Source organism: Squalius cephalus (genome assembly GCF_949319135.1).
Source record: "Squalius cephalus genome assembly, chromosome: 7".
NCBI classification, from domain to species: domain Eukaryota; kingdom Metazoa; phylum Chordata; class Actinopteri; order Cypriniformes; family Leuciscidae; genus Squalius; species Squalius cephalus.
In genome coordinates this window covers 29317453-29336996 of record NC_137128.1, presented here as the reverse complement: position 1 = coordinate 29336996, position 19544 = coordinate 29317453, and the positions used below count along the sequence as shown (strand labels likewise).

The 19544-nt window shown below is 37.5% G+C and overlaps 1 protein-coding gene across 2 annotated transcripts in view; it reads right to left on the bottom strand.

The window, feature by feature from the left end:
• The window catches only part of LOC307161450 (sickle tail protein homolog), a 55426-nt gene extending 36707 nt beyond the window's left edge, over positions 1 to 18719 (bottom strand). The window contains exon 1 of one of the 2 annotated variants that reach the window (XM_079876159.1): positions 18000 to 18719. In XM_079876159.1, the coding sequence (XP_079732285.1) occupies positions 18000 to 18180 (181 nt within the window). In that variant the 5' untranslated portion in view covers positions 18181 to 18719. Of the gene's footprint in view, positions 1 to 5131; positions 5207 to 17999 lie in introns of those variants that run through there. The other variant, XM_079876160.1, reaches the window with a different exon arrangement.
• Between the last annotated feature and the right edge of the window lie 825 nt (positions 18720 to 19544).

Here is a 19544-nt window from a genome sequence, read left to right as displayed (position 1 = left end):
CCTATAGGCTATATGTCTATGGGACTGCAAGTCGACAGGTTTCATTAAACCGTTATTGATTCTAAGAGCTGATAAGGTAATAATAAAGGTTTTAAGCTAAATTTATACTGTGCTTAGTTCTGTGTAGACTTTACAATGTGACCTTAAGATAAAATGGAAAATTAAATAAGTAAAATACTGCAGGGTATTGAAGTAATTGACGCAATGAATTGTTTATTCTTAGCACCCCCTTTGAACTGTTAAGCCCCCCCCCCTCCCCCCGTCTTGTGAGGGGAGATGTACTGTAAACCTTATTCCACCCCAATTTGTGTAAGCAGTATAAGTGACAACTAGGGAAAAATGCTCATCAGCTGATATTACACAGAAACTCGACGTGGATGACTTCAGACTGTTCCAGCAAGCTCATCGTTTTACCAGTACTTCTGCTGTGCTGAGGAGATGGTGAAGTTGATTTAAAAAAATTAAATCTTGTTCTCTCCAAGCTCAGAACAAATTGCAGTCTTCTCTGAAAAGCATGATTCATGAGGCGAACTTGCATTAGATTGTCAAAGGAGTGTAAATATTAATATGTCAACTTCAGCTGAGCTTAACCAGGGTTCTGCAGGACAGAATATAAATGGACATGTGCACAGAGAGAGCTCATTAAAGTACATCACACACAGAGACTTTAGCAGGCTAGTGCAGAATCTGCACGTGATGCACTGGGTGAAATGCTTTGGGTTTTGGTGATCATCGCTTCATTGTTTTTTGAGCAGTAAACTGGGCTGATAGAATGCATCGTCCCTATAGCATTGAGTTAAAGGCCCAAACACAACTCTTGAAGTTACAATGTTTTTTTTTCAAGAGTGCTAAGATACAATAAAAGCATATAGTTCAAGTCATTTCCTCCTTGAAGCAGACATGGTTTGCAGTGACAAATCCTTTAAAGACCCAATGAAATCAAAAGTCGATGTGTGTTAGCTTGGCCATCTGTATAAGTAATATAAACGGCAATATATTCGTGTTGTGCACAGGTAAACATTTAAAATATAGCCTATAGTTTTATTCTTTCTGTATAATGGCCCAAAAAAAAAAAATTCTGCACATCACTGCCCAAATTACTGTCCAGAAAGTGAATGTCCCTTTACACAGATGATAATAAAGGCGATTCAAACTTTTAACTCAACGACGGGAGTTGAATTCATTCCCTTTTTGAGAAAGTGGTTTTCTTGACCTATACAGTCTTCAACATGAGATCTGTGACCCCATAGGGCGGTAGGGGTCAAACAATTGTTGTTTGATATCACAACAAATTTTGTAAAAAAAAAAATAAAAAAAAATATGGGTTAGACAAAAATACATTGTTATCCTCAACTAAGTTAAGAAACTATAGCTCAGCAAAATGTTTCATTGTGTTTCCTGCATTAAAATGTATTAAGTCAAATTAAAATGTAATGTAGAAGTATAAAACTCTTTACATCAATAATGAATATTTTAATGGCATTGCAGTGTAAACATCATAAAGTAGGCAAATACATTAAAATGGCACTATACACATTTTATTATAGGCCATTTAATAATATGCAACACTCAACCTGATGTGTGCTCTGTCTTTCCCACCCACCTGGAACACGATCTCTACCGAGGGGGGCCACGGACTTGTGATCCAATAATCTAGTTCCTCATAATTATATATGTAACTTTAAAGTGCCCCTATTATGTTTTTTTTTTTTTATATTCCCTTTCATGCAGTGTGTAATAGCTGTTTGTGAAAGTAATTGTTCTACAAAGTTGTAAAGTCGAAAGTGGACGATAAATAAAGTTATTGTCTCCCGACTCTGAACCGTCTAAACGAGTCGTCTGTAATTCGAATCCCACTGCGTTACAGTTCTACGTCACTATAGACAATCTACATTTGCATAATGCCCGCCTATGTTGTATGTTGTCCGCGAACAACTTCACCATCCCTCAAACACGTAATTTTACTGACGACTGCTTCTCGAATCTCAGAGTTCATCGCAGGATTCGCAAAACCATTTTTATTTACCCAGTTTATTTGGACCATCTTGCTCCTCAGAATCACAACCTGTAAGTATGAATAATTATTGATATATATATTTTAACGGGTGTTCAAAATACGCAATTTTGTGTATTATATTGTGCAAGTTTCCGGCTAACTCACATTATTACTGTCTTACTGAAATAGTTCTGCTAATCTGCTGTAGGCCCACTATTTACCTACTGTGTCGATTAATGCAGATTGTCTGCTGTTCTTACTATTTTGAGATAAAGGAAGCAAGATTTGTTTTGCAAATTTTAATGTTACATCAGTCATTCACATTAGTGCTCAGCTACGCATACGCATGCCGTTATTGAAACGGTTAATACAGTTCCCGCATGTGCACCGCAATAAATTAGAAATATACACATCAGTTTGTTGATGGACATACACTTGTTAATGCTGATGGTGAGGAATTAGTTGCAACATCTCATAATGTACCTCACAACGAGAAGTCACTGAAAAAACGTCCTGCTCAAGTCATCCTTGCGATGGAGGTTCGGGTTGAATAACTAGTTCTTCCAATGTTTCATCATCGGACTCGTGTTTGGATTGATATGGTAAAATTGACGTCATCGTTACTGTCTTTACAGTGTGTACAATCGCTTAGGACTGAGCTGAGGAAGCCTCCGGAGCTGAAGTTCAGTTATGGCAATGGGCGTTTAGTTTCTGACACTCGCTGTAATCGGTAGATCAATCACAACAGACTGGGCTGTCTGGCCAATCAGAGCAGAGTAAGCCCTCGGAAAGGAGGTATTCGGAGAGACTGATTCATCTGACGAGTCGTTTGAGAATCATTGAAAAATTAGGTGATGTGCAATATATATTATGAGAAAATTAAAGTGTTTTTTTGACCTTTGATGCATGTAAACCTGTTGTAGGAAAGCTCCAAAACAAAATTAGGAACCTTTGAAATAGCATAATAGGGGCACTTTAATAAAATGTAGAAACATAATACAATGTACCAATAAATGTATACTTCCTGTACAAACATGTGCCTGTTGCATGAATACCTGCTACTTCAAATGACATCAAATGTATTAAACAAACATTTGATGCTGTTGTTGGACATATTGAATGAGCCTTTCCTGCTCTCTAACTCAGCGCTGGTGGCACATTCGCATCAAATACAAATCCTCCCTAAGTCAGCAAAGCACCGGAATGCAACCCATCCAGCACCCACTCACACAAATGCCTCGGCTCAAAAGATTTGGGCTGATGCATGGCCATCAGCATTTCAGCAGACCTCAACAACAATTAAGCCTCATCAACCAGTGCTATTTCATAGACCATTTAGCTGGCTCACAGTAGAGCCCTGCATTCTATCCCATTAGGACTCAAATCTCTGTTAATCTATCACAAATATCTGAAGTTGAACTCTGATTTCAATACTGTGACACCGTCTGCGCATAGCCAACTCATTACTGATACCATGGCTCATATGCAGAGCATGTTAAATGGCATCCTGCATTATTCTGAAACAATAAATTTTTTATATATTGAAAATCTTATTTGACTATAGAAATTTTCAGAAATTAACCTCCAAAAATGTAATCAAAATGTAGATAATGTGAAACGACAAACTTCTCTCTGGTGTCGTATGCTGGATTTCTCCAATAATTTCGTCTGCTTAAACCCCGCCCCTTCACAATCAGCTTCAAGCTTTCATTCATTTTTGAGAGCAACGCCCATGTCAAAGTCTATTCACAACATTTAGATAGAACAAAGTCACCAACATACTTTTTCACTTTTTCGATAATCCATTAAACTTGGAAGTACGTCACAATTAGAAAAGATCTGTCAGTACTTCCATTACATCGCAACTTTAATGAGGCTGTAAAGTTGTTAAAGCTACAAAGCCCAACCCACATAATAACCTAAATAATGTTCATCCGCAAATAATTTGCAGTTTTTTTTATACTTCAACCGCTAGAGGTACAAAAGTTAAGTATTGTAGGAATACTGGTGGAAGGATACTTTGTGATGGACCATTCCCAGCACTTGATTTGTTGCAATGCAGTGTTTTTAACAGACCGTAACAGACCATAGTTTGTGCAGAACTGGTTTAATACAAAAAACAAAACAAAAACAAAACAATAACTCATAATTAAGAAAACTCTTATCACCTCTTATGTGTTATAATATTATCACCAAGAGTTTTCTCATTTTAAGGGCTTTGCTGCATCTAGTTGCAGTGTTTTTAACAGACTGTAAAGCTATCAGACTTCTTATTTCCTACTAAAGGACAGAACTTTAGATTAAACGGAGATGACTGCTTTATTGCTCTCTCTAATGCAAGAAACGATCACTTGGCCAGCATGTGTGAAAGTATATGACACAAATAACATCTTTACTGCAAATGAGGTGAGCAACACTCCACTTGCACATTTCACACTTTCATTATGCCAATGTCAATCTATTGAAAGCGAGGTAGACAGAGCCAAAACACTGTTCCTGTTACTAAATCATACAAGCACATATGTGGTTCGCCAAAATAAAGCACTACTCAAACATTTTCTGAGTAGAGGAACAAGAAAAGTGAAAACTTTTGGCTCCATGCTGATACCTTTTTAGCAACTGCCAATTTTTCATTCCACGATCCTTCTATTAAATTAAACAGCTGAAATGATACAAGTCCCAATTCCTGAAAATTAATAACCTGAATATGAATTATATGACATGACCATACATACTTCATCACTCATGGTGGTGCATAAATATGGATTTACCTTAAATACAACAGTACAACAGAGTGAGGTAGATTAAGTATGATAACGTGCTCTGAGTGCCATAAACATATATTACATGCTTGTCATGTAAAAATGATCTTTCAAAATCTGAAATGTCACACTCTTTACAAAAAGCTTTGCAAAAATGCTGAAGTCTAAATAATTGTAGCACTTTTACTACAGGCTGATTGTGGTTGTTAAAACGTGCAATATAAATCTCAATGGCAAAGTTCAAAATCTGCAAAGGAGTTCTTAAGCAACAATACAAACATAAAACCGAAGCATCCCAAACTACAGTTTATGAAATGTGTGCCTATAAATGAATTGACATTTATAGGGGTAATTCAGTCCTACAAAAACTCACCAGCTGTAAATGTCCTCTGAGTAAGTTTGCATGTGCATCCTGCTCGGTGTGAGGCTCACACTGCCTCCCTCTATTAAATATACGAGTGTCTCGCTCACTTTTCAAACCACTGCTCTACTCTCTGCCCTTCAGAGCTGAAATGTATGTAAGTTAGACAGTGTGTGAATTAGAGATGCAGCAAAAAGGAGGGTCTATTGTAAGACTAACCTTTGTAAACTATCAGCAAACACAGGACAAGAGGTGATCGAGAGATCACTGACTAAAAGGCATAGACAATTAAGAAGTGTTTATGTTTGTGGTTCCAGAGGGTTTGGACACAGGTTAAGGCATCAGGGGTTTAAGACAAAGAACACAATAAAGCCAATGAGAGCATTCCTTCACGTTTCAAAGCACAGCTCTCATTCTGTCAGCAAGGGGTTCGTTTTTCAGCAACAAACCCTACCTGTGACCCTGAACAGACAACAACAGAGGTTTCAACATCATTTTTAACAAAGTTTAAAGCAGTAGAGCTGATTTTGATCTCTGCACCCCCACCTTAATAAAGTGGGATAGCAAGATGTTTCTCAGAAAATGCAAAAAATTCCATCCCTCTTTGTTTTTCATATAATATTTCCAACACCTGCCCATTGTTTGCAGGAATTGGAAAGGGTTTTGCTTGTTTTAGTTAATCACCAATTTCCGTAGCTGGTTCCTCCACCCTCTCTTCCTGTGCATCCCCAGATAGAGAGAGAAAGAAAGAATCAACAAGGCTTTGAGCCAAAGCAACTATCCCTTCTACACAACGAGTCTCTAAACAACATACTTTTATACTGTATTATACTGTACACTAACACTCAAAATGTTGGTGTTGGTTGTTTTAAAGTGTTTTTAAACAATTCTCTTCATATTGATAGATAAAAAACTGTAATATTGTTACAATTTAAAATTAATATATTTTTTAAACTGTACTTTATTTCTGTGATGGCAAAGCTGAATTTTCAGCAGACATTATTCCAGTGTCACATGATCCTTCAGAAATCATTCTAATATGCTGATAGACATAACACGTTACCAGGTTTTAAGAGTCTCAAAATTACCAGCAGCTTTAATGTTCAAAACTGCACTTTTTATATCAAGTAACTTTCTCCCCACCCACTTTTAACATTTAAAAGAAAGACTGAGAACAAAGCGATAACAGTCCAACTATACAGTCCAATGGGCAAAACTGACATTTATATGAAGGGCTGCCCAGAGGACATCATATTTTTAGTCGTTCCTCTTTCAGCACCATTAGATAGACACCAACAACACAGATAAAAGTCCCTGAGCAGGTCAGCTTTATTCAACCAATAAGAGACTTAAGAGCTGCCACAGCCAAGTTTATACCTCTAAGCTCTTCACTAATGGTATTCTGTTTCCAAGCTAACCCATAAGGAGGGTATAAATACACCAGGTCTCTAGGATACAAGACACACTCATGAAACTCTTTCTGACTTCAGGTTTTAGTAAAGGAGAATTGACTGCAAATCAGCGCCACTCAGCTTTGTTCAGTGTTCATGTACATGTCTGGTTTTGTTTTAGACTGTCTAAAACAATGTATTAGTGATGCCAGTTGGTTAAAAGAAATTAACATAAATTGCGCATTTTTCTGTAATAATTTTCAATTAATCACACCTAACATTACAATTTGTAATATATTTTATAAAGCATGTCTTCACACTGAATGTCAAAATCAATGTAGAAACAATAATGACGGTATATATTTTAAATATTTATTTTATTAAATACTATGAATGAAGGCCAGTATCACTGATACCAATACTGATACTGATGTCAAATGGATTTTTCATTTCATCAATTTCTGGGGATAAAATTTGTATCTAAAGCCATTCAACATTAAAGCGGCGCTATGTAGTGTTTGGCAATTTCGCTTTTTACTTGCGGGTTTCTCTGTAGAGCTCCTCCTACAGCTTCGGAAAAGATATTTGACAACACTGTCGTATAAACTTTGGCGACTCTCCCCCCTCCCATCTTCTCACTCTGGTCATGTGCATTTGTTTTCAAAGAAGCCGGCGAATGCACGGAGCCATGTTTACTGAGGTATGTATGATACACAGAAGGCTATAGCATATAAATGTGTGTAGTGCCGTAAAGCAATTCGTTACATCGCGAGACCTGATATCACGCAATACTTCCTGACGCTGAGGCCGGCGGTAAAGTTGCAAGGATGTTTTTTTCCGCTCACAGATGCTAGGGGGAAGCGAGACGGCCACCATTCAACCCGAAAAAAGTAATATAACCATTCCAATGACTCCAAAGCTGTTCAGTTGAGGTAAATTAAGCTAAAAAACCCTGCTTAGTTCCCCTTTAAATAATTGGAAGCCATCACTTTTAACATTTAACTAATAGGCTTAAAAAATATAAACAACTTTTAATATAAAGGGCCTTTATGTAGAATTCAGAAACCCTTGTTATTAGCAAACACCGGTGGCCAATCATAGCGCTATGGAGGTATTGCCTCCTCTCATGTGACTTTCCCCCATTTATTCTCAATTACCCCCCATCAAACTCACCGCATGCTTTGGGGGGCGTGATTTCTTCCCCCAAACCTGTTCAGCTGAAACTCCACCCTGCAGCCGATTCTTAAGATTTTATTGGTCATGTCTGCCAATCACAGTACTGATTGCCCACACCAAACATTGATCACTAAACCTACCTGTCACTGTAACCTTAACCAATGAAATTAGCTGCAGGGTGGGATTCGCGGAAAAAATTGCACCTTTGAGGGTTTAAACTAAATGGGCTGTTGGACAGTGTTACTTTATAAAAACGAGTGACTTTTACACTTTTTTTTAATGTCACATATTGTGATATTTGCGTTTTATTTTTGTAAAGTCGATTATTTTCTCATTGAGTTTTTCTGAGGAGACACTGCCTCCCTTGGCTCCTCGGATGAAACGCCCCTGAGTCACTCATGAACTGATTTGTAGGAGACATAAAGGATGTATTTGAAGAACTGTCTCAGTCAGTGTTTTGATTTTTTTTTTTTAAAAAGGCTGCCAAAAGAATGTGACACCTTAAAGCAGCACAGTGCAGGGAGGGACACAGATGTAATGGTGGTGGTGGAGGGTTTTCCTAGGTTGACAAAGCCAAGCTGATTGATCTAGTTCACTTGTGCCCTGGAGCAGGGTCCTCTGGACTGCCATGCTGCAATGGTTCACTACACTCTCAGTGAGCGTGTACAGCACACATCACAAACAGCACAGATGAGCGGAGGAGAAATTCATTATGGTCCTGAGAAGGATCGTTCCTCTGCTGTTTGCTCCTGTGTAGAGCTTCTGACAGGGAGCAATGGTGAGGTGGTTAAAAGAGCAGGAATGAGGGACTCAAATCTCTCTTTTTTTTAATGCTGTGCCCAAACAAGACATAATACTATCCTGTGGACTAGGCAGTGTACAGTACCAAATTACCAGCCTTTCTGGGCAGACTAACCAGTGACAAATGTAATCTAAATCTGTAGTTTATCAATGGCTGAAAATGCCCATTATAAAAATAAATAAACTTTTGGCTACAATGCAATGCATTCAGCTACAAAATGAATTCTTTTAAAATCACCTACATCGAACAAGACTTGCATTAAAGGGACACCAGGCAAGAGTGTTTGAGTGTTTTTTACGAAGCTCCCCCTAGTGTCTGGTAGTAAATGCTTTCAAACACTCTGTCATAAAAATGAACAGTTGTCCCTCCCCCCTCGCCACAAGCAACCCAGCTGAGCAGAGGAAGCGGCTATTTCAAAACCAGTTATGTCTACCGAGGCAAGTAAAGCAATATTTTATTTCCAACTGATGTTTTTTTTTATTGTGTTGTCATGCATACTAACGTTAGTATTTTTACCGGGAACGAACGATATGAACGAGGCGAACTACTGCTTTCGTGTTTGTTTGTTTTTGGGAGAGTGGGCATGAGCATAAAAAAAATATATATCGGAGGTTAATATTTGTCTAAAGTTATATTAGCAAGGTCTATAAGTTCATCTGGTAGAATGACGGTTTACCTTTGCTTGTCTAAGAAAACATCAGAACATTTTTTCTAGCTCGATCATGATATGTGCAACATGTTTATTGCCTATTATCAGACGCGTTGACTTAGTGACATAAAATAAAAGTGCAAGTTACACAAATAAAACCGACAGAGGAACGGCCAAACAACTACAGAAATCAAACGTGTTTGCTAATGACAATGCTAACATCAAAGTTATAGTAACGGTTATCTAGCGTACTAGTAAGCCCGTAACAGACAGCGATCATAATAAAAACCTTTACAGACAATAGCAAACATCCTGAGGTCACAATTACTTGAAATTTAAATATTAAACACAGTTTATTCCAAAGATACATGCAACAGCAGCCAGGTCAGCATCCGTTTTGCAGGCTTCTGTTTCTCTCAGTTCTCACCATTCTGAAAAAGCCTGTCCAATATTTACTCGAGTCTGACTTCTTGCTCGGTCAGTCTCCCGTTTCCTCTTTCGTTGGTCCTCCGACAAAGATTTCCTAGCTTTCTGCTTCTTTTTTACAGGCTCAGCCATAACTCAATCTATCATTGCCCTTCGCTTATAGCTAGCCGGTGCTTGAATGGGGGCGTGTACGTGTGTAGTGCCGTCAAGCAATTCGTTACATCGCGAGACCTGATATCACGCGATACTTCCTGACGCCGACCCGCCGGCCCAAAGTTGCAAGTGAGTTTTTTCCGCTCTCGGGCACCAGGGGGGTGCGAAACCACCACCATTCAACCCGAAATAAGTAATATAACCATTCCACTGACTCCGAAGCTGTTCAGTTAAGGTAAAAAAGTTACCTAGTGTCCCTTTAAAACAAGGAATTTTACAGACTTTATGTCTCTGATTCAGGTGGTTACAAAGATATATAAGAAAATGAAAAAGCACTCAAAACATTAGTGTTTGTCGAGACAAGGGCTCAGACATGAACCCAAATATCTAGCTATAAAGAGGAACAGTGTGGCATGTTAAAAACAGTGGCTTTTGATCCATTAGATCTGGCTTGTTTGGCTGCAGTTGAAGCATTGGGAAATTTAGTGTTGTCCTTGTATGACAGCTACAAGATGCTTCTGTGATTTGACAGCATCTGTTGTAGTTATCTAAAAGGACAGTTGCAGCCAAGCATAAAGATGACGTATTCTGTTTTCATTGCTGTGCAATAAAAGCCATTTAAAAAAAGTTAAAGCTTCAAATGAGGATGCACATAATAAACTGTTCTCGATGCATGTGTACAGACCTCTGACAGAGCTTTTTCTTGCATTGGCAGTAATAAAGAGCTCAAGTTATGTACATTAGTTTGTTCTTGGCTCATTATGCACCTTGAAGCAGTTTATCACTACCAAAACTCGTCACATTATGAAGCAAATGTTGGTTTATTCATTTATCTAGTTTTTATCAAATTTTTGCTTTCATCATATCTTTTGGTTAAAATACCAGTGGCAGTAGATATAAATGTATCAATAAGTTTACATATTTATTACCAATATTCTTTTTCGCTGTTGGCATTTCATAGTGCTTTCTAGAGAACAACAAACAAACAAGATTGTTGCTGCTTGTTCACGTGTTTTGTTGGGACTACATGAATAATTTCTGTTGACATAACTAATAGGGGTGTAACGATACATCGATATGGATCGATGCATCGATATAACGTCTAACGATACGATGCATCGATTCCACACTTAAAATATCGATATGCACCTTTATTTTGACACTCTCCACATTATCACGACACGTAACATCCTTCCGCTAAAGCGCACATTTTCGTTTACTCACCAACCGCCTGCCGGTGTGTAACGTTAATCTCCTCATCTGAAAAAGACGCCTGACAAGACTGACTAAACCCTAAACAAGTTTTTTTTTTTTTTTTTTTCACAAAAGCCGGTATTGTCCGCTGTCAAGGCATCGCGAGTTCATGTTTTACAGTAGAAACAGACAAGCACTCGCACCCTTGTTGGTGAACACAACACGAGAAGTCCGTTCTAGCGACTCAGCGCGCAATATTCAGGTCAGATGTCACTTTGAAAAGACGCGCTGGCTAAGAGGAGTTTCGTCAAAGCTGACTAAAAGTGATCGAGGATGGATCATTTCAATTAACTCGTGATATCTTCTTAAGGGCGTAAAAGGAAAATAAAACCTGAAACATTTTCATGGAACCGCTCGTTTAGGGAACGGAATGGTGAGGGAAAAGCTCTCTGTACTGCGTGTACGTTAATCACAACAACAAAGTTTGTCAGGCATACCGGTATGTCAGCTGAGGAGATTAACGTTATGAAGATTAACCGAGTGTTGTATTATTTATCATAGCAATTACTTGGTTGTGTTTGACTCAGAAAGATGAAATGTGAATGTATCTGCTCTGCTCTGCTAAAAAAAAAAAAAACATATTAAAGCATACTTTCAATTAACTTTAATTTTGTAATTTACCTGTATTTTTTAAGTTATTATTATTATTAATCAAAACAACCCAGCTGCAGTTTGATTGATATTACTTGGAATGCACAATAATAATAAAAAACATGATTTATGAGTACTTGCAAATAACCACTTCTGTTATAAATGTCCCAATTGGGAGAGGGTGTGCAATTTTCAAAGAGTTTAATTAAACGTTCATGTTATATATTTTGGTTGCATTTGTGAGTTAATAAAAACGTAACTGGTTGTGTGAACATAATATCTAAATATCGATTAATCGATCGATATAGCCCTGAATCGAATCGAATCGAATCGTATCGTGGAATTTTTTGAAGTATCGAAAAATATCGTATCGCTGGCTGAGAGAATCGATATCGTATCGTATCGTCATGAACTGTCCGATTTACACCCCTAATAACTAACTGGGTAGGTCTGTAGTTCCCAGCATGGTTTGCCTGGCACTTCATTAGGAGAGTAAATGTTTTTTTAGTGGTTGTTCTAGCTAAATTTACCAGCAATTTAAATGAAAATCAAAATAAATAAATCATAAATATCTTATATTTGGCTTCGTTTATATTTTATATTTATATTTAACATTAGTTAAAGTTAGGGTTTTGAGCTTGGAATGTTAATTTTGCATTTAGTTTGCTTTTTAATGTCAGGTCTCTCTCCTTATTGAAAGTGTCTAATGCTGGGTCCCTTGTCACCTATTTTGTACCTCTGTAACTTTTACTAAACTGGCATGACCGTAACTTACAAAAATGCCCATAAAATAGCAAAATCAGCTATCTGGTGCTATAGCCACAAAACCACCAAATCATACTATTGGAAATGCATCTCATTCCTTGTCTGAGTGTGTGTGAAGAGCGAGAAACAACATGCAAACCAAACCACACTATTTTTTTAATTAAACATGACCTCCACCTTTGTTAATGTGTTACCTCAGGAAACTGTCTCCATTCAATACCACGCACCACTCTTGCCAGTTACAACACTTACAGACTTGTGAAACATTGTGAATGTCTGATTAGTGTGACTTTACTCACGTCAGGCTATTTCAAAATAAACAAAAATAAAATGAGCGGCTTAAAGTCAGTGGCTTGTCAAACAACTGAAAATAGAACATAAACTTTGAAATCAGCTCTACAGAATTATTCATTTACACAGACTAGCCTCTGCTGGCAAATGGTCTGAAATGAATCTTCTTTCCTGTCTATAATGAGTAGGAAATAAATTATCTGAGAAGAAGTATAGTGCAACCTGAGGAAGAGCTACTGCCGTCTTCTCCCTCCAGTCACCTCTAAGTCTCATTATAGCCCAATTTCGTTGTGGGGGGATGTGTATCTTTAATAACTCAGTCTGAAGACGCCAAGCTAAGCATTCTGAAGTGTGGATCTTGGCCCACTCAAGTTTTGAAGTATCTGTGGTTCAACAGTGAGGACTGATATTTCTGGGCTCAGCAACTATATAAACGGACAAACTGAACTCGATTGGAGATTAGACTGAACGCATGCTCACAGCAGCTTTAAAATCTAAATCATTATCAGAAAATTGCACAGAAGTGGCCAGTATATTAACCCGCATTCTGCAGTTCTTCCATGCAGAACGTGCCACTGAATGACAGGAATGTTAATTCAGTGGCACAGGATTGAATCTTTGGGAAAAAATAAGCTTCATAATTTCAAAAAATCTATTTTATTTTATTTATTTTTATTTTTTAGAAGAGGTTGTTGTGCTCTGCATTCTCTGTGTTTTCTGTACTGTTTTGCTCCAAAGCTGTGGAAACACTGAGAATGCTACGGAGCTAAGCTGGCGGCAGGGACAAAAATTAGGTTGGACAGGGCAGCAGAGAGGAACGGGACAAGACATGCACACATCCTGTGTGAGATCACACTGATGTCAAACCATATCGCTTCCTGCTGATTAAGCTGACGTAATGGCACATGAAGATCTGGCTAATTCCTGTATTACATTAGTGCATCAGAGGCAGATGTGGGGAGGTTATATAACTACAGAGCATCAAAGTTCAGTTCACTATAGCAAGATGAAGACATCTTAATTTTTTTGTGTACAATAAGCAGATTAGTAAACTGATTTAGTGAAATTTTAAGCTTTGATGATAAAACAAACACATTTTGGAGTCACTAAAGTGTTTTCTAATGGTCGTGTAAACATCCAGTTTCTCTCTTATAGGGTTTATGGTGTGATGAGCATTAACTCTAGAGGAACTTTTTTTTTCTGAGAACTTTTCATTTTTGCCATATAGTAGAGAAGGAAAATGTAATTCCACAATTTAGCAGATGGGGCCCAAATGATCTCCAGCCTTGCATTTCTTCACCATTTCTTCTGTAGCCATCACTTTCTTTTGAATTTTTTTATTTATTTCTTATTCTTTTCCCCAAGCTACAAGCTTCAAGCTAGCGCTAAAAAGGGCAATCATAATTTAAAGCAGTTACAAATAAAAAGTAGCTAGCTTGAAGTTACTTAAGGGCTGGGCTGGTAATTTGTGGGTGGGGGGTTATCCATGCAATAGCCTCCAAATGCTATGCAAGTTTCATAAATATAGTGAGATTTTGTGAATCTATGGTTTGAAAATGTAAGTTAAGTCAGTCTGAATGAGCTGTCTTAGAATGATTCTGATTTTCTAATGCTACATGTGGGAGAAATAAATAAACTGATTCACAAGTTTGAATCGGACTTTCCAATGCTAATAGGCTTTATGTTTAATGTCCACATGAACAAACAGGAAAACATGTCTCATCGCATCCGCTTGTCAGAGAAAGTGTTAACAGCAGTATGAACTGAAGGCGATATATATGGACTTTAAATAATCAGCTAACCTGGCCTATTTTAATTGTTGCCATTTTATTTCATTTTAAAATCCGAGTGTTAGTGAAAAAAGATATCAATCGACATATGCAATGGACATCTTTGGACATGGATCATGGACATAGCTCATCTTTGGTAGCTCCTTTGAAGGCATCTTGAGTAAAAGAGCTCTATATTTATGAAGTGATCTGAACTGGATGCAATGCAACCTGTTTTACAGAATATGGAGTTTTTTTGCACATAACCCATTAGGAGAGAAAAAGAAAGGACCATTTAGGCCAGTGTGTTTGATTATTCTCTTGTTGGAAACGTTCCACCTACTGGAAAAAACGGCATTAATATGAAGCTAACTCATCTACTGTCACACAAGTTAGTAGTCTACAAGTTAGTGAACAAACCCTTAAATCTCAGGTGCAACTTTTGCTAAAAATGCAATTTGGAGATCAGCTGATTAGGACAAAATACATTCTTTTTATAAACATGGGCTACAGTTCAGTGCACAGATAGCCACAAGAAAAGAGACTTTAAAATTAGGTGGCAGCTCATGAGGGAAATTGGTGCTGCAGGTTTTTCAGAGGAATCTCTTTCAGCACATTTGGAGCCTCTGAGGGTAGAAAGAACTCTTAAGAGTCCACGCTGTGTTGGATTCTGTGCCTGTGGAAATGTCATGTACTGTATCTTCAGCAGCGTGGCAGGATTGGTGCTGTCTCTGGAATAAATCTCTGTTTTAACAGACCCGACAGAGGGAATGGGTGACAGCAGGGGACAGTGGTTTTAAGGCTGTGCCTTCAATCTCATACCTCTCTAAGCAGTGTGAGTGAAAATCATTGAAGTGAAAGAAAGGTATTTTGGCATTTGAAAGTCACTGGAGACTGATATAATAAATAGGCGCTATACATGAATAAGTATAAATCATAAATACTGTAACAGCAACTAAAAATCAAACTGTAATCAAGTAGTGACAGATATGTAATAACAATATATATATATATATATTATTATTACATATCTGTAATAAATTGTTGTTGTTGTTGTTTTACTGACCCCAAACTTTTAAATGGTATACATATATAGCTTTGTATAAATTACCATTGAAATAAAATTGTCTGCAAACATTTTGGTGACATGTTTTGCGGGCGGTATAATGACAGTTCTGCAGTATCAGTCTATGGAAAAATATATATATATTTTTTTTTTAAGAAGAATAAATCTATTTTTTTATTTTAAGTAGAGTGCTGCAGCCGTGACTTCAAAACCCATAAGACTAGTTCACAAATGGTTCCTATGGGTTTTTATAATGGTGTTTTTCAATTTATGAGTAAAATAAGCATAACTTGACAATACTTCACTCTTAAAAATAAAGATTCCAAAAGGGGGTGTTCGTATAGCGATGCCATATAATAACCATTTTGGCTCCCCAATGAACCTTTAAGTGAACAGTTCTGAAAAGAACCATATTTGTCTTAGTGTAAAGAACATTTTAATAATCTCAAGAACCCTTTTCCACTCTAAAGTACCTTTTGTGCAATGGAAAGGTTCCATGGGTGTTAAAGGCTCTTCATGGAGCCTTTCAAGAGTGTTGGACATTTTAATCTAACTAAATTACACACACTAAACACCCATGTTGAAAAAGCACTTTTTGAAGCTGTCTTTATTTTTGAAAAAATTTTTTTCAGATTTTTCTAATAAGTTACGATATAAGAACATTTTGGTGCGAGTGTGTGCAGTTTACGTTGTAGAACAAAATGTCCAAGTATCATCAAGTTATGCTTACCACAGAACTTATTTTACTCAAAAATATATAGAGTGATACAGGGATGACATTAAAGCCTGGAAGACTTTCGCCACTTGTTCCCTCGAGATTTTCCTATGACGTTTTATAATGTGGTTTTTCAATTATGATTAAAATAAAGCCCAAACATAACTTGATAATTTGATAATTTGACGTTTTGTTCTACAGCGTAAACTGCTCACACCCCAAACTGTCTTGTTTACTTGTTAGAAACATACATACATTTTCAAAAATAAGCATAACTGGCTCAGAATTTGTGTTTTCGGTATGGGTGGGTGTAATGGTATTGTTGTTGAAAAAAATGTCCAAGTATTGTCAAGTTATGGCTTTGTTTTACTTTAAACCCCATAGGAAAATCTCAAGGGAACCAGGGGCAAATTAGTCTTCCATGTTTTGACTTCATGGTTGTAGCACTCTATTGCAAGTTTATATCTCACAATTCTGACTTTTTTTCTTGTAATTCCGATCTTATATCTCATAATTCTGAGAAGAAAAATCTGAATTTTGAGATTTTTTTTTTTAGGTTTAAATATATGTTATAGATTTAAATATTATGTAATGCTGTTACATTAGGGCATTATGCCCCCTATGAACTGAATACTGTATGTGAATATTATGTGTAGATCTATTGCTTACATCAAATTCATGCTTTAAAAGTATAGGGTAATTGTTGCAGGTTTCATCATTCCAGTCTGTCCATTTAATGGCTTGCCAACATAAACGACTGCGTTTAGCTTCAAAGGGCGTTTTCGACGACAGTATTCTATAAAATGAAGACCATCTTTTTTGCATTCTGATTCTGACAACCAAAGGCACAACATAACTGACTGAGTTTGGACTGAATTACTCAGCTAAATTATTGTGGAACTTTGGATTACAAGGAAGGTGGTGGCTGATAACTGGCCAAAATTTGAATGAAATAATAAATAATTATATAAGTATAGCACAAGACCATTTTTGTGTTTGGTATAATACTTGAATTAAAAGGCTCAATCCTTGTACCCATTAGCTACCATGTTGTGGTTGCTAAACTGACCTAATTAGAGCAATGACAGTTCTTCAAAACTTTTGCCTAACCGAACTGTCAAACTTGCAAGTCAACTGCTCTGACATCACCTCAGAGATTTTCTCATTACTGCTGTTCTCTCTGAACATCACATAGTTTTCTCAAATCTTTTTTGGGCCCAAATGTTGATACATCAGTGCACATAAGTACACAGATGTCATTGTTCATTTGTTAAAATATAGCTGAGATTATAAAATCAACATAAATTGTCATTAAAATCAGTCTGAAATTGCATAGAGATAGACTGAAACAATCCTCTGGCTCATAAACCATTTTTATTCATTGTAATGCTTAAATCAGCTTTATAAATATAGCTGTGTTCATCTAAATATTCAATCACTTTCTAAAAGCATGAGTAACTCAGTGAGTCTAGCTGAGAGTGGCTGGTTTGATAGCACCAATGAGATCAAGTGATTTGATCAAGAATTTGATGATGAGGAGGGGAATGTAACTAATCAGCAGAGTGAACAGTGAGGGTTAAAGCCCTGTCTTAATCTCCCCATATAGAGGGGGTATCAGCCAAACTATACAAGCGCACTCATGTGCTGCAGTCAGGAATACTGGACAATAGCTCCTCAGATGAGCTATCTAAACTAATGGCGGAAATGTAATCATCTGTATGCGTGTACATGGTCATATGTGTAATATTTTGTAGCGTGACATATACAAATACATTTAATCAATATAATCACAAGCTATAGTGCTAACATTTAGATTTATGAAGCAGTAATACCTGGATTGGATCCCACTGGATTGGTGGCAGAAGACTTCTGGGTTGGTCTGGATCTCACCAGGTTGCCCTCACTGCCAGCCCTCATCAACCTCTCCCCGACGACCAGCATGTGTGAACGGTTCCCTTGAGGTTCCTTTCGGGATTGCTTGGAGGGTTTGACCAGACGTGAAGGTTTGGACATCTCTCTAGGTTCTCCTTAAGCACTCTCGTTAGGGATTTGTCCAAAATTCTCCACTCCCTCTGAAACTGCACTCACCTTCACCTGTCCAAACTTTGCAGATAACCTGACATCCAACTAATTCATTTGCTGCTGTTCTCTGTTCAAATTAATTCTTTCTCTGATGAATACTGGAGAGTGAAACCAGTTGAAGTAGTTGAGGAGTCCTTGGAGACCATATGCTCAGCTTGAGGCAGCACAGTGAAGACACAACTGAATGCTTGAAAAACTGGATCATTGGAAGAGCTGAGGTTGATAAACTCTCTCGCTATGTAGAAACGCACAGCATGCTGATGTCTAATCACTTCTCCCGCTTTGGAGAAATGATCCTCCTAATAATCCAGCACCAGGCAAGCATCAGGCTCTAATCAACTTGACTTGTGTAGTTGCTGGTGAAACACAGTGCTCTTAATGCAGATGTAATCTCTGTGTTAAGTCGCCATGCAGATTTAACCAAGGAGCCAGCAGAGATGATCACTGTGTGTCAGTTCCTTTCCTACTGCTGTGCATGCAGACCAGAGCCACAGCTTAGTCACATTCGGGCATAGAGAGAGAGAGAGAGAGAGAGAGAGAGAGAGAGAGAGAGAGAGAGAGAGAGAGAGAGAGAGAGAGAATGGATAGAGAGCAGAGAGATTTACTCCCATATGTATGGTTGTGATAGGCTAGGAGCTCCCTCCCCACCTTATCCTCATTTAGTGAGTATGTTGTACTGCTCTTGAATGATTAGCACACAGGTAAACTATCTATGTTGAATGAACTTATCTGTCTGTCTGTCTGTCATGCTTTCAAAATGCTTCTGGTTTGCAATTTTGGGAGGTAATGTAACACTGACTCTGTTTTACACCTCATGTTGAACTTGCATAACATCATTTCACACATCCAAGATGATTTTCTCATGTTATGTTGACGTAACTCTGCCCCCATCTGGATCATGTTACTATGGATCTGGAGCTGAGGGAGCAAAATTATTTTAAAGTTTACTGAGTAACTGTCACGCTATTCGATAATGGCACATTTCAGGTCATTAAAGACTTTAAAAAAAAAAAAAAAAAAAAACTGAAGCTATAAGAAATAAAGAAATTACTCAAAACAATAAATGTTGCAGCAAAGAAGGCAGTCCTCCTACTAAGTCTCTCCCATTCCCCTCTGGAGTGACACTAAAATAAACCAGAATAAGGGATGGAGAAGAGTGATGAGACTGATTGTGCTTCAAAGCCTTTAAGGGAAGAGAGGATCTTTAACAATAACTATCTGCTCTTCATAATAATACAGTGCAGAACCAATTCATAATCAAGAATGTTTAGAGTTATTTCAAACAAAAATATCTC